The 13821-nt window shown below is 38.8% G+C and overlaps 2 protein-coding genes across 3 annotated transcripts; both read right to left on the bottom strand.

Annotated features, from left to right (window-relative positions):
* Positions 1–573: 573 nt before the first annotated feature.
* On the bottom strand, positions 574–3190 carry LOC131319905 (UNC93-like protein 1). Of its 2 annotated transcripts, XM_058350346.1 has the most exons (4): positions 2540–3190; positions 1211–1778; positions 738–995; positions 574–687 (listed from the first exon to the last, which is right to left on the bottom strand). In XM_058350346.1, exons 1-3 carry the CDS (start codon positions 3129–3131, stop codon positions 752–754), a joined length of 1404 nt encoding a protein of 467 aa, XP_058206329.1. In that variant the 5' UTR covers positions 3132–3190; the 3' UTR covers positions 574–687; positions 738–751. The 2 variants fall into 2 exon arrangements, with proteins under 2 accessions (XP_058206329.1, XP_058206328.1); XM_058350345.1 differs by having other exon boundaries at positions 574–995.
* Positions 3191–8842: 5652 nt separating this feature from the next.
* LOC131319906 (UNC93-like protein 1) lies at positions 8843–11508 on the bottom strand. Its single transcript, XM_058350347.1, has 3 exons — positions 10831–11508; positions 9528–10095; positions 8843–9311 (listed from the first exon to the last, which is right to left on the bottom strand). The coding sequence occupies exons 1-3, from the start codon at positions 11420–11422 to the stop codon at positions 9068–9070; spliced, it is 1404 nt and encodes a 467-aa protein (XP_058206330.1). The 5' UTR covers positions 11423–11508; the 3' UTR covers positions 8843–9067.
* Between the last annotated feature and the right edge of the window lie 2313 nt (positions 11509–13821).

The following is a 13821-nucleotide window of genomic DNA, read 5'->3' on the forward strand; positions in this document are numbered from 1 at the left end:
AGTGTTACTTTTGCCTCTTATATTCTAGATTTCACTTGTCAAGCTCTCACACTTTCGGTCAAGTGTCAATGTCCCAATTGCCATTAAATTTTTTTAGTTTTCATTAAAAAAAAAAAAACACCAAATCAGTGGTATTAGATTCAAATGATTTCGCAATCATGAAAACTTGAAAATCGATACCACATTTGCTGGATCTTGTTGGATTTGGAAAGAAAATAAAAGTATTTTTCTCTCCACAAGTTTAGAAATATAATTCTCGAGTAGCCATGTACATTCTTTCTTTTTTGTGAACCAAAAAAAAATGTCCGTATTTTTTTGTGCATAAGTTTTGTTACATTCCCCCATGTATATACATTTAATGTCATAATACTATTAGGTCTATATGCTCATTAATAAAATAACTACTGGACACACTTTTTTTACCTTCTAATTACGGAGCTTCAATTCTTTGTTGGCACTAGGCATTCCAATTCCACCATAAAAGTATGAAGGAAAGAAGTCGCATACATTTAACAAGCAAAAGGCTTAGAAACAGAAGTACAGAACTTATAAATTGAAGATTTGTTAGAAAGATTTCAAGAGTAACGAGCATGTATTTTCCAATCACTTTGATACACTGCGAGCTTTCTTACGCGCTACATTTACAGTTTATATGAAAATCCAACTTTCAACGACAATACAGGCAAATGGGAGAACACAAAGACGAGAAGAAAGAATAGGTTTCTTTTAAGTGGACTTGCTAAGCCCACCATCATTTCTCATCTTTGGAAGCAGGAATGGCGGGTGAAAAATCCGCCCCTTTGGAATTCGCTTCTCCCTCAACCTTATGGTCGTCTTTAACTGCCAACAGGACGAGAGCCGCCAACAATGGATAGCTCACCGTAGTCATTACCCAATTCGCAATCAGCTGGTTCAAATGTGGCACCTTGTGTGAATCAACTTGCCAAGCAACTGCTCCCCCCGCACTCTGCACTCCCTTATAGAATCCGGTATACCTACGCCATGTAACCAAACATCAAGAGTTAAACAGGTACAATCAAATAGTACTATATGACTACCCCGTTAAACTAGTATTTTGGTAGAAAAAAAAACTACGATCAAAATCTATACGACTAACTGCAATGAAAAAAAAGCACCCACCATCAAGAGTTTCATACACCATGAGCAAACGACTATATGATAAAATCTTTATCACAACAACAATTGTTACCTGCTGAGGGTCTCAGAATCGTCGGCTAATGCTCCAATGACCCAGTAAATCATGCTCTGGAACATGGCATCCAGTAACCCATAAGAGAAATACAAGACGAATGGCCCCGCAAAAGCAGACCCAGAGTCCTTGAAATCAAGCCGCGTCGGCTTATCATTGCGAGAGTACCTGAGCTGATTTGCAAGTCCACCACCCCAGATCCCAGTCCCAAGCAAGGCAACAACTCCAATCCCCACAAGTCCCCTCATCCTTCTGCTCTTAAAACTGAAGTCCATTAGGTACCCTATCATCACAGAGCCAATCATCTGGGCACCCCAGTAGAACACATTGTTTAACCCTCTAGTTCTTAAATCGAACAAAGCACCATTCACGTTATTAAACTGGTAGCTGTAGAAGAAGTTACTAGCCCAGGCCGCGGGGACCATCAAAAGCATCTTCCAATTGAGAAACAGTTTCAAGATTTCAACAGCTTCGACTGATACGCTGGAGTATTTGATGTTAGTGCAACTGGACCCATCGTCTCGGACGACCTTCCTCGGGTGGAGTATGGCTAGTGTAAGAACAGTACCTATCGACATGAAAACAATGAACAGTACCTATGTTAACTTTCTTTTTTTTGTTTAACGATCATAATTTGGTAACTATATTTTAGGCACAATGCGATGAATTACCAATATATTGGTATAATGTGCTCTGTTTGTCATGTACTTAGCACATTCTACAAATGCAATAATGACACAACATAGTCACCAAAATCTGAGCAATTTTGTTCACTAACTTGGGGTATTTTTTTTTAATCATCAGAAAATGCCCAAAGGGCTAAGGTGGAATATGTTGCGCGTTCTAAATCGTTAATCAAAGCAAGTTATTATCCATAAACTAATTTGTTAAGGAACTACACAAAATTTAACTCAATCGAGTATCGGTAAATACTTGATTGAAAGAGTGTATATTGGGTTTATTTATAAACGGTTCGATTCCCCAATTAAAACCTGCAACATATCTTACTGAATGTGGTTACTGTAGGGGTGCAAATAGGGGTGCAAATGAGCCAGTCAAGTTTTGTTGTGTTCGAGCTCGGCGTGTTTATTAAATGAGCCTAAAAATCGAGCTCGAGCTTGGCTTGGTCATAAACGAGCCGAGCCAAGCTTTTGAGTGTTGAGCTCGGCTCGTTTTCTGAACGAGCTTAAAACTCAAGCTGCTCGATTTGCAGCCCTAACTGATCAGTTTCGAGCCCTCAACAAACTTGCTCCCCAAAACGTATACGTAGTTACAATTAGCATAGCATTGCTCTTTTTCAATGAATTAATAACAAAAAAGAAGAAGTACCTATGGACATGAAAACCATGAACCCGATATAAGTGCCGTCGTTGACGGAGGCGGCGTTTTCGCCTCTGTTGTAATTCAGAATGAAAGGGATTAATCCACCGATAACACCACCCAAATTGAAAATGCTCCAGAACAGAGAGATATAAATGCCCTTTCGATCGGGCGGCGGGTAGGACGTCATCATCGCGCCTTGGCCGGCCCAGAGGAGTCCGGCGCCGACGCCGAGGATAGCGCCGGCGACGATGGCGAAGGACTGGTGCTGGTAGTGATTATAGTACAGGAACGAGCCGGCGTAGAGGACGTAGGTGGAGCAGCCGGCGAAGAGGGTGGCCCGCGGGCCGAGGATGTTATAGATCCCGCCGCCGAGCACGCCGAAGACGGCGAAGGTGGTGTAGAGGGCGGTGTTGGCGTTGTTGGCCGCCGTGGGGTCTACCTGCCCCCCGCCGCCCATTCCGGATAGGGCGTTGAACATGCCCGGGCAACAGAAACAGACTAGCCCGATGAGGATGACTTGAACCAGAGGCGAGTTGTATCGGAATAAGGAACGAGACGGTTTCGCCATGATTGGTTTTCCCCCCGTTTCTTCATCCATTATTGATGAAGAGAGAGAGAGAGAGAGAGAGAGAGAGAGAGAAGTATAGGTTGATGTGGGTGGAATTTTGGGAGTGAAGTGAAGAATTTAAGGAGGGGAACGTTGACAGACTAGGGGCCTTTTGGCTAAATAAATGAAGAAAATCTTTTTAAATTTATAATGTCATCTCTAAATAAAAATGCGATTATCAATTTTGAGAGAGACATAATCAATTTTTATATAGATTTAATTTTGTCACTCCATTGGGAAGTGTTATTATAAATTTAGAAAGTAACATTATTAATAGCCTAAATTAATTGGTTGTTCTTACTTAAAAAACGCATTTGTTAGTTTTTTATCAAATTTTTTTTTAAATTATTGTTTCGTCATGACGAGAGAAATCTAAAAGTACAAAATTACGATCGGAATTCATTTTTCTGAATAAAAACAAAAAATAAGTCAATTTTTTTGTCTTTGTTAAAAAGAAAAAGGTTTAAACCATTATTTTTTATTTTTCTTTTTCTTCTAGTCGAGTCAAACTATTAATTAAAAAAAATTGACATGAAACTAATAACAAAAGTGCTACACACATAACGGTTGTGTAAAACACAACACACAACCAATCTCTAACAGTCTATTGTTGTAATAAATTGTCAGAATTCGCTCAAACTCTTCCCCATAAAAATTAATCTTTTCCTTTGAAGAGTTTTTCTAAAATTTAAACCGTCCAAATACATCTGAACGGTCAGAATTACATACACAATCAACACAACGATTGTGCAAGTAGCATTTTTGAACTAACTACAAAAGTGCTACACACATAACGGTTGTGTAAAACACAACACACAACCAATCTCTAGCCGTCTATTGTTGTAATAAATGGTCAGAATTCGCTCAAACTCTTCCCCATAAAAATAAATACAAAAATAATAAACCAATTAGTCAAAAAGAGCCTAGTATATAGGTCCTAATCCTATAGGACCATAGGCGTATGGGTTCGGCTCGCAATTGGGTGAAAAGTAAGTAATTTGTTAGGTATTGTTTTGCTTAATCAATGTCTAAGAATGCCGTGATATGGTATTTGTTAGGTATTTTTTAATAAATATCTTCAAACTTAAAAATTATATGCTTACGTAAATTATTTCCTATCAATATGGATCTTATTTGATAAATTTCATTGAGATCTTTAATATGGTGCAAAAAAAATTGAAAAATTATTTTTCATTTACATTTTTTTTGAGTTTGAAAATGTGAAATAAATATTTATTTTTAAAAAAAGTGTTCTGAAATGGGGCCTAAATAATACCGGTCATTTTATGTGATAAAAAAGATCAAAAAGAGAATCTAATAAAAAAAAGGTACGAACATCTTTATATCAATATATGTGTGGACCCGAAAAAGGCTCCCAAAATTAATCCAATCCGGAGAGGGGTAAACACTGGACGGGATCTCAGTCCCACGTGGACAGACTTGTACCATATGTTTATGTGTTCGGCTCGCAATTGGGAGAAAAGTAAGCACGTAATTGTTTAGTGTTTTGTTTAATCAAATGTTAGGGGGTGTTTGGCAACTGCTTTTTTGCATTTTTGCATTTCCATTTTGGGATTTTGGCTGTTTGGCTGTGGCTTTTCAAACCACATTTTCCCAAAATGCATTCACCGTTTTTGACAAAAGAAAAAGAATCCGAGAATCTGGCCACCAGGAGCTTTTCCCATTTTTGCCGTTTTCCATTTTCGCTGCAATGACCAAAATACCCCCAAGTAATCTACAAAGTTACCTGTTCTGCCGTCCCATTTATTCCATTACCTCTGCTATCCACACCAGATACTTGTTCCAAATTAGTTGTGTTCAAATTTTTTGAGAGAAAAAGAAAAGAGAAAAGAGAATGGACAAGAGAGAAGAGAAGATTTTTTTTGATCGTGTGTTCAATTTTTTTTCTACTTGTTCCAAATCAGTTGTGTAATGTTGGACTTGTGTGTTTGTCTTTTTTTTTTTTTTCCCTTCAGTTTGTACTTTTCTTTATTTGCTAATATTGAGGGTTTGTGTTTCTCTTATTATTGTTTTTTCGGTTAGAGAATCATTAAATTAAGTATACTACTTTTTTTCCAAATATTACTTATACCATGGCAATGAATATTTATTCTAAACTATTCAATAATAAATTAAAATAATAAATAAACGAATGTGGCATGTAAAGAAATGAAATTTCAAAAAATAACAGTAAAGAAAAAACATATTTACACCTGTTATAAGAAAATAATAAAGACAAAGGGCAATATGATAAAAATCCAACCCATAATTTATTTTCGACAATTATCTACCAAACACTACTACAATTTCAAAATACATTCTGCACCAATCTCCCAAACACTCATACCTTACTCAAAATACATTCTGGCCATAATCCAAAAAGTCAAAAAGCCAAAAAGCTGAAAATGAAAAGCTAAAAAGTAGGCTTCCAAACACCTCCTTAAGAATGCCGTGATATAGTGTTAAATAAATTATTTTGCTATTGTCAATTCATTAGGTTGACGATAAGCATATTAGAAAATAAAAAATATATATATTTTTATGTATTTTTTACGTTCTTTAATATGCGTTCACACATTTTTTATTATCGGCCCAATGAGTTAATTTTAAAATTTTTCTTAAATAAATTGATGGTTACGTGATCAAGAGTCTAATTAAAAAAGAACCAACATATCGAAAGGATAGTTTTATTTATTGTTGCATTGACCGTAGTACTGTATATACTATACATACTGCTACCCGCATGTGTCTGGGCTCATTTGTTTTCCCGGCGTGTCCCGACTGATTCTTTAAATATTACTCCCACCGTTTCATTTTTATCATCTATTAGAGCATCTCCAATAGGTCCGGTACTTCTTCACTTTCGCCTCTTCCCCTAGTGAAACCCCTCAAAACTCATGGCCAACATCCTCGTCAACTGTCTCGTCTCTTCGGTGACTGCTACAGTACCACGCCAAGGCCAGCGAGGTTTTTGAGCCTCGCTTCTCTCTCTCTCTCTCACACACACACACACACACATGTAGGGTCTGCAAACCGACAAACTGAAATCGAGATCAAACTCAACGACGATGGTGAAATCGACGGTGGGTTTGTGGTTTGTGGGTTTTCGACTGATTTGGGTTTGTGGGTTTTTGACTTGATTTGTGGGTTTTTGATTCCAGGGCTGATTTGTGGGTTTTTGACATGATTTAGACGATGGGTATGGCTACAGCTGAGGGCTGATTTGTGGGTTTTTTACATGATTCAGACGGTGGGTATGGTTGCTGCTGCTGGTGGCGGCGGTGGGATGGTGGCGGCAGTGGGAAGGGGTTTTGTGATTTTGATTTTTTTTAGGAGTTTTGGGATTTGAGTAGGCATTTGCTTAGACTGTTGGGAGAGGGATGTATTTTGTGAATAGTCAAAGTAGAATTTTGGTGTATTGAGTAGTCAATTTGCTTAGGATGCAACTGAGACTGTTGAAGATGCTCTTACGGAGTATTATTCGATTACAAACATTGTACACACATTCACATCTTTTGGTGAAATCCACACACCGAAGATATAGTGTGTGTGAGCTCCAATGTGAGTGTAAATGTTTATGGTTATAGAATGATTGATATTCCTTTTGTCTCTTTTGTTTCTATTGCCTATGTATTTCAATTGATAATATTTTTCATGATTTCGACAACTTTGTATTTTAGAACAAATTAAAATTTATCGAATAAGATCAACATAGCAAAATACTATTGAAAACATATAGCATTGCTTCACCAAAATCGAGTCGCCAAATATGACCAACATAGCATTGCTCTTTTCTTCTAACGAATTAACTCACCACAAAGAGGAAAAAAGAACACTACCTATGGACATGAAAACCATGAACCCTAAATAAGGGGGTGTTCGGACAAATAAGTCACTTTGGCTTATTTTTTGTCATTATTCAAATTTTTTTCGTATCACTTAGCTTATTGTTATTTTTTTGGGAATTATTGCATCCTCACGTCAAGAGGAATCTAAAAAGTAAAAAATTTTGACCGAAATCTAATTTTTTTTGAATAAAGACGAAAAAACATCAATAAGCCAATTTTTTCATCTTTATTCAAAAAAAATTGAATTTCGGTCAAAATTACTTACTTTTTAGATTCCTCTTGTCGTGAGAATGCAATAATCCCAAAAAATGACAATAAGCCAAGTGATACGAAAAAAATTTGAATAAGGACAAAAAATAAGCCACTGTGGCTTATTTGTCCGAACGGGCCTTAAGTCCCGTCGCTGACAGAGGCCACGGCCTCACCACGGAAAAATTATACTGTGCCCCAAGGGCATAACCACGTGGTGCCCTCAGGGCTTTCTGCACCACACATTTCAGTGGCCCATACTGAAATGTGTGGTGCAGAAAATCCCGAGGCACCACGTGGTTATGTCCGGGGGCATGGAATAATCTCTCCTCACCACGGTTGTAATTCAGAATAAATGGGATTAAACCACCAATAACACCACCCATATTGAAAATGCTCCAGAACAGAGATATATACGTCCCCTTTCGATCGGGCGGAGGGTACGACGTCAACATGGCGCCCTGGCCTGCCCAGAGTAGCCCGGCGCCGACTCCGAGCAGCGCGCCGGCGACTATGACAAAGAACTGCTTCTGATAGCTGTTGTAGTAGAGAAAAGATCCAGCGTAAAGGACGTAGGAGGAGCAGCCGGCGAAGAGGGTGGCGCGTGGGCCGAGGACGTTGTAGATCCCGCCGCCGAGCACGCCGAAGATGGCGAGCGTGGTGTAGAGGGCGGTGTTGGCTTTGTTGGCGGCCGTGGGGTCCACTTGGCCTCCGCCACCCATTCCGGAGAGGGCATTGAACATGCCGGGGCCGCAGAAACAGACTAGTCCGATGAGGAGTACTTGGGCCAGGGGGGAATTGTACCTGAGTAAGGAAGAAGAAGAAGATGGTTTCGGCATCATTGGTTGCTCTTCCCCCGTCAGTTCATCCATTTCTGCATCCATTATGTGATGCGAGAGAAGGTGAGGAGAGAGAGAGAGATGGGCTTGGTGGTGGGATGAAGAGGGTGGACTTTTTGGGAGGAGAGAAGTCGTCGTAGAGCAAAGTATTCCCGCCTCCCACGTTCCAGTCTTCCGATCCGAAAAGGAAATGGGGCGGGCTGTATTTGATTTCTGTCAACCGATCCGATCCCGATTAGTACATTTTGCACCTCTAGCCTTTACACTAGTGTTTATATTCTGGATTTCACTTGTCAAACTCTCGCACTTTCGGTCAAGTGCCAATGTCCCAATTGCCATTAAATTTTTTTAGTTTTCATTAAAAAAAAAAACACCAAATCAGTGGTATTAGATTCAAATGATTTCGCAATCATGAAAACTTGGAAATCGATACCACATTTGCTGGATCTTGTTGGATTTGGAAAGAAAATAAAAGTATTTTTCTCTCCACAAGTTTAGAAATATAATTCTCGAGCGGCCATGTACATTCTTTCTTTTTTGTGAACCAAAAAAAAATGTCCGTGTTTTTTTTGCGTAAGTTTTGTTACATTCCCCCCTGTATATACATTTAATGTCATAATACTATTAGGTCTATATGCTCATTAATAAAATACCTACTGGACACCTTCTAATTACGGAGTTTCAATTCTTTGTTGGCACTAGGCATTCCAATTCCACCATAAAAGTATGAAGGAAAGAAGTCGCATACATTTAACAAGCAAAAGGCTTAGAAACAGAAGTACAGAACTTATAAATTGAAGATTTGTTAGAAAGATTTCAAGAGTAACGAGCATGTATTTTCCAATCACTTTGATACACTGCGAGCTTTCTTACGCGCTACATTTACAGTTTATATGAAAATCCAACTTTCAACGACAATACAGGTAAATGGGAGAACTCAAAGACGAGAAGAAAGAATAGGTTTCTTTAAGTGGACTTGCTAAGCCCACCATCATTTCTCATCTAAGGAAGCAGGAATGGCGGGTGAAAAATCCGCCCCTTTGGAATTCGCTTCTCCCTCAACCTTATGGTCATCTTTAACCGCCAACAGGACGAGAGCCGCCAACAATGGATAGCTCACTGTAGTCATTACCCAATTCGCAATCAGCTGGTTCAAATATGGCACCTTGTGTGAATCAACTTGCCAAGAAACTGCTGCCCCCGCACTCTGCACTCCCTTATAGAATCCGGTATACCTACGCCATGTAACCAAACATCAAGAGTTAAACAGGTACAATCAAATAGTACTATATGACTACCCCATTAAACTAGTATTTTGGTAGAAAAAAAAAACTACGATCAAAATCTATAGGACTAACTGCAATGAAAAAAAAGCACCCACCATCAAGAGTTTCATACACCATGAGCAAACGACTATATGATAAAATCTTTATCACAACAACAATTGTTACCTGCTGAGGGTCTCAGAATCGTCGGCTAATGCTCCAATGACCCAGTAAATCATGCTCTGGAACATGGCATCCAGAAATGCATATGAGAAATACAAGACGAATGGCCCCGCAAAAGCAGACCCAGAGTCCTTGAAATCAAGCCTCGTAGGCTTATCATTGCGAGAGTACCTGAGCTGATTTGCAAGTCCACCACCCCAGATCCCAGTCCCAAGCAAGGCAACAACTCCAATCCCCACAAGTCCCCTCATCCTTCTGCTCTTAAAACTGAAGTCCATTAGGTACCCTATCATCACAGAGCCAATCATCTGGGCACCCCAGTAGAACACATTGTTTAACCCTCTAGTTCTTAAATCGAACAAAGCACCATTCACGTTATTAAACTGGTAGCTGTAGAAGAAGTTACCAGCCCAGGCGGCGGGGACCATCAAAAGCATCTTCCAATTGAGAAACAATTTCAAGATTTCAACAGCTTCGACTGATACGCTGGAGTACTTGATGTTAGTGCAACTGGACCCATCGTCTCGGACGACCTTCCTCGGGTGGAGTATGGCTAGTGTAAGAACAGTACCTATCGACATGAAAACAATGAACAGTACCTATGTTAACTTTCTTTTTTTTGTTTAACGATCATAATTTGGTAACTATATTTTAGGCACAATGCGATGAATTACCAATATATTGGTATAATGTGCTCTGTTTGTCATGTACTTAGCACATTCTACAAATGCAATAATGACACAGCATGGTCACCAAAATCTGAGCAATTTTGTTCACTAACTTGGGGTATTTTTTTTTAATCATCAGAAAATGCCCAAAGGGCTAAGGTGGAATATGTTGCGCGTTCTAAATCGTTAATCAAAGCAACTTATTATCCATAAACTAATTTGTTAAGAAACTACACAAAATTTAACTCAATCGAGTATCGGTAAATACTTGATTGAAAGAGTGTATATTGGGTTTATTTATAAACGGTTCGATTCCCCAATTAGAACCTGCAACATATCTTACTGAATGCGGTTACAATAGGGGTGCAAATGAGCCGAGTCAAGTTTTGTTGTGTTCGAGCTCGGCGTGTTTATTAAATGAGCCTAAAAATCGAGCTCGAGCTTGGCTCGGTCATAAACGAGCCGAGCCAAGCTTTTGAGTGTTGAGCTCGGCTTGTTTTCTGAACGAGCTTAAAACTCAAGCTGCTCGATTTGCAGCCCTAACTGGTCAGTTACGAGCCCTCAACAAACTTGCTCCCCAAAACGTATACGTAGTTACAATTAGCTCAATGAATTAATAACAAAAAAAGAAGAAGTACCTATGGACATGAAAACCATGAACCCGATATAAGTGCCGTCGTTGACGGAGGCGGCGTTTTCGCCTCTGCTGTAATTCAGAATGAAAGGGATTAATCCACCGATAACACCACCCAAATTGAAAATGCTCCAGAACAGAGAGATATAAATGCCCTTTCGATCGGGCGGCGGGTAGGACGTCATCATCGCGCCTTGGCCGGCCCAGAGGAGTCCGGCGCCGACGCCGAGGATCGCGCCGGCGACGATGGCGAAGGACTGGTGCTGGTAGTGATTATAGTACAGGAACGAGCCGGCGTAGGGGACGTAGGTGGAGCAGCCGGCGAAGAGGGTGGCCCGCGGGCCGAGGATGTTATAGATACCGCCGCCGAGCACGCCGAAGACGGCGAAGATGGTGTAGAGGGCGGTGTTGGCGTTGTTGGCCGCCGTGGGGTCTACCTGCCCCCCGCCGCCCATTCCGGATAGGGCGCCGTACATGCCCGGGCAACAGAAACAGACTAGCCCGATGAGGATGACTTGAACCAGAGGCGAGTTGTATCGGAATAAGGAACCAGACGGTTTCGCCATGATTGGTTTTCCCCCCGTTTCTTCATCCATTGTTGATGAAGAGAGAGAGAGACTAGTATAGGTTGATGGGGGCGGAATTTTGGGAGGAGTGAAGTGAAGAATTTAAGGAGGGGAACGTTGACAGACTAGGGGCCTTTTAGTTAAATAAATTAAGAAAATCTATAATGTTACTTTTTAAATTTATAATGTCATCTCTAAATAAAAATATGATTATCAATTTTGAGAGTGACATTATCAATTTTTATATAGATTTAATTTTTTCACTCCATTGAGGAGTGTTGTTATAAATTTAGAGAATAACATTATTAATAGCCTAAATTAATTGGTTGTTCTTACTAAAAAAACGCATTTGTTAGTTTTTTGTCAAATTTTTTTTAAATTATTATTTCGTCATGACGAGAGAAATTTAAAAGTAAAAAATTACTATCAGAATTCATTTTTCTAAATAAAAACAAAAAATAAGTCAATTTTTTTGTCTTTGTTAAAAAGAAAAAGGTTTAAACCATTATTTTTAACTTTTCTTTTTCGTCTAGTCGAGTCAAACTATTAATTAAAAAAAATTAACAAGAAACTAATAAATACAAAAATAATAAACCAATTAGTCAAAAAGAGCCTAGTATATAGGTCCTAATCCTATAGGACCATAGGCATATGGGTTCGGCTCGCAATTGGGTGAAAAGTAAGTAATTTGTTAGGTATTGATTTGCTTAATCAAATGTCTAAGAATGCCGTATTAAGGCTATGTTCCGAAAAGCAAAATAAATACTTATTTTTTAATAAGGTAATTTTAAGTTTAAAAATTATGTGTTTATGTAAATTATTTTTTATCAATATGGATCTTATTTGATAAATCTCATTGATATCTTTAATACGGTGCAAAAAAAAATTGAAAAATTATTTTTTATTTATTATTTTTAAATTTAAAAATATAAAATAAGTATTTATTTTTAAAAAAAGTGTTCTGAAACGGAGCCTAAATAATACCGGTCATTATGTGATCAAAAAGATCCAAAAGAGAATCTAATAAAAAAAGGTACGAACATCTTTATCAATATATGTGTGGACCCGAAAAAGGCTCCCAAAATTAATCCAATCCGGAGAGGGGTAAACACTGGACGAGATCTCAGTCCCACGTGGACAGACTTGTACCATATGTTTATGTGTTCGGCTCGCAATTGGGAGAAAAGTAAGCACGTAAGTGTTTTGTTTATTCAAATGTTAAGAATGCCGTGATATGGTGTTAAATAAATTATCTTGTTATTGTCAATTCATAGGCTGATGATAAGCATATTAGAAAATAAAAAATATATTTTTTTATGTATTTTTTATATTTTTTAATATATATTCACACACTTTTTATTATCGGCCCAATGAGTTAATTTTAAATTTTTCCTTAAATAAATTGATGGTTACGTGATCAAGAGTCTAATTAAAAAAAGAACCAACATATCGAAAGGATAGTTTTATTTATTATTGCATTGACCGTAGTACTGTATACACTACACATACTGCTGCCCGCATGTGTCTGGGCTCGTTTGTTTTCCCGGCGTGTCCCGACTGATTCTTTAAATATTACTCCCACCGCTTCATTTTTATCATCTATTAGAGCATCTCCAATAGGTTCGGTACTTCTTCACTTTCGCCTCTTCCCCTAGTGAAACCCCTCAAAACTCATAGCCAACAGCCTCGTCAACAGTCTCGTCTCTTCAGTGACTACTACAGTAGCACGCCAAGGCCAACGAGGTTTTTGAACCTCGCTTCTCTCTCTCTCTCTCTCATACACACACACACACATGTAGGATCAGGAAACCGACAAACTGAAATCGAGATCAAACTCGACGACGATGGTGAAATCGACGGTGGGTTTGTGGTTTGTGGGTTTTCGACTGATTTGGGTTTGTGGGTTTTTGACTTGATTTGTGGGTTTGTAGGTTTATGATTCCAAGGCTGATTTGTGGGTTTTTGACATGATTCAGACAGTGGGTATGGCTACTGCTGAGGGTTGATTTGTGGGTTTTTGACATGATTCAGACGGTGGGTATGGCTGCTGCTGGTGGTGGTGGTGGTGGGATGGTGGCGGCAGTGGGAAGGGGTTTTGTGATTTTGATTTTTTTTAAGAGTTTTGGGATTTGAGTAGGCATTTGCTTAGACTGTTGGGAGAGGAATGTATTTTGTGAATAATCAAAGTAGAATTTTGGTGTATTGAGTAGTCAATTTGCTTAGGATGCAACTGAGACTGTTGAAGATGCTCTTACGGATTATTATTCGATTACAAATATTGTATACACTCACATCTTTTAGTGAAGTCCACACACACCGAAGATATAGTGTGTGTGAGCTCCAATGTGAGTGTAAGTGTTTATGGTTGTAGAATGATTGATATTCCTTTTGTCTCTTTTGTTTCTATTGCCTATGTATTTCAATCGATA

The sequence above is a fragment of the Rhododendron vialii genome, chromosome 3a (genome assembly GCF_030253575.1).
Source record: "Rhododendron vialii isolate Sample 1 chromosome 3a, ASM3025357v1".
NCBI lineage: Eukaryota > Viridiplantae > Streptophyta > Magnoliopsida > Ericales > Ericaceae > Rhododendron > Rhododendron vialii.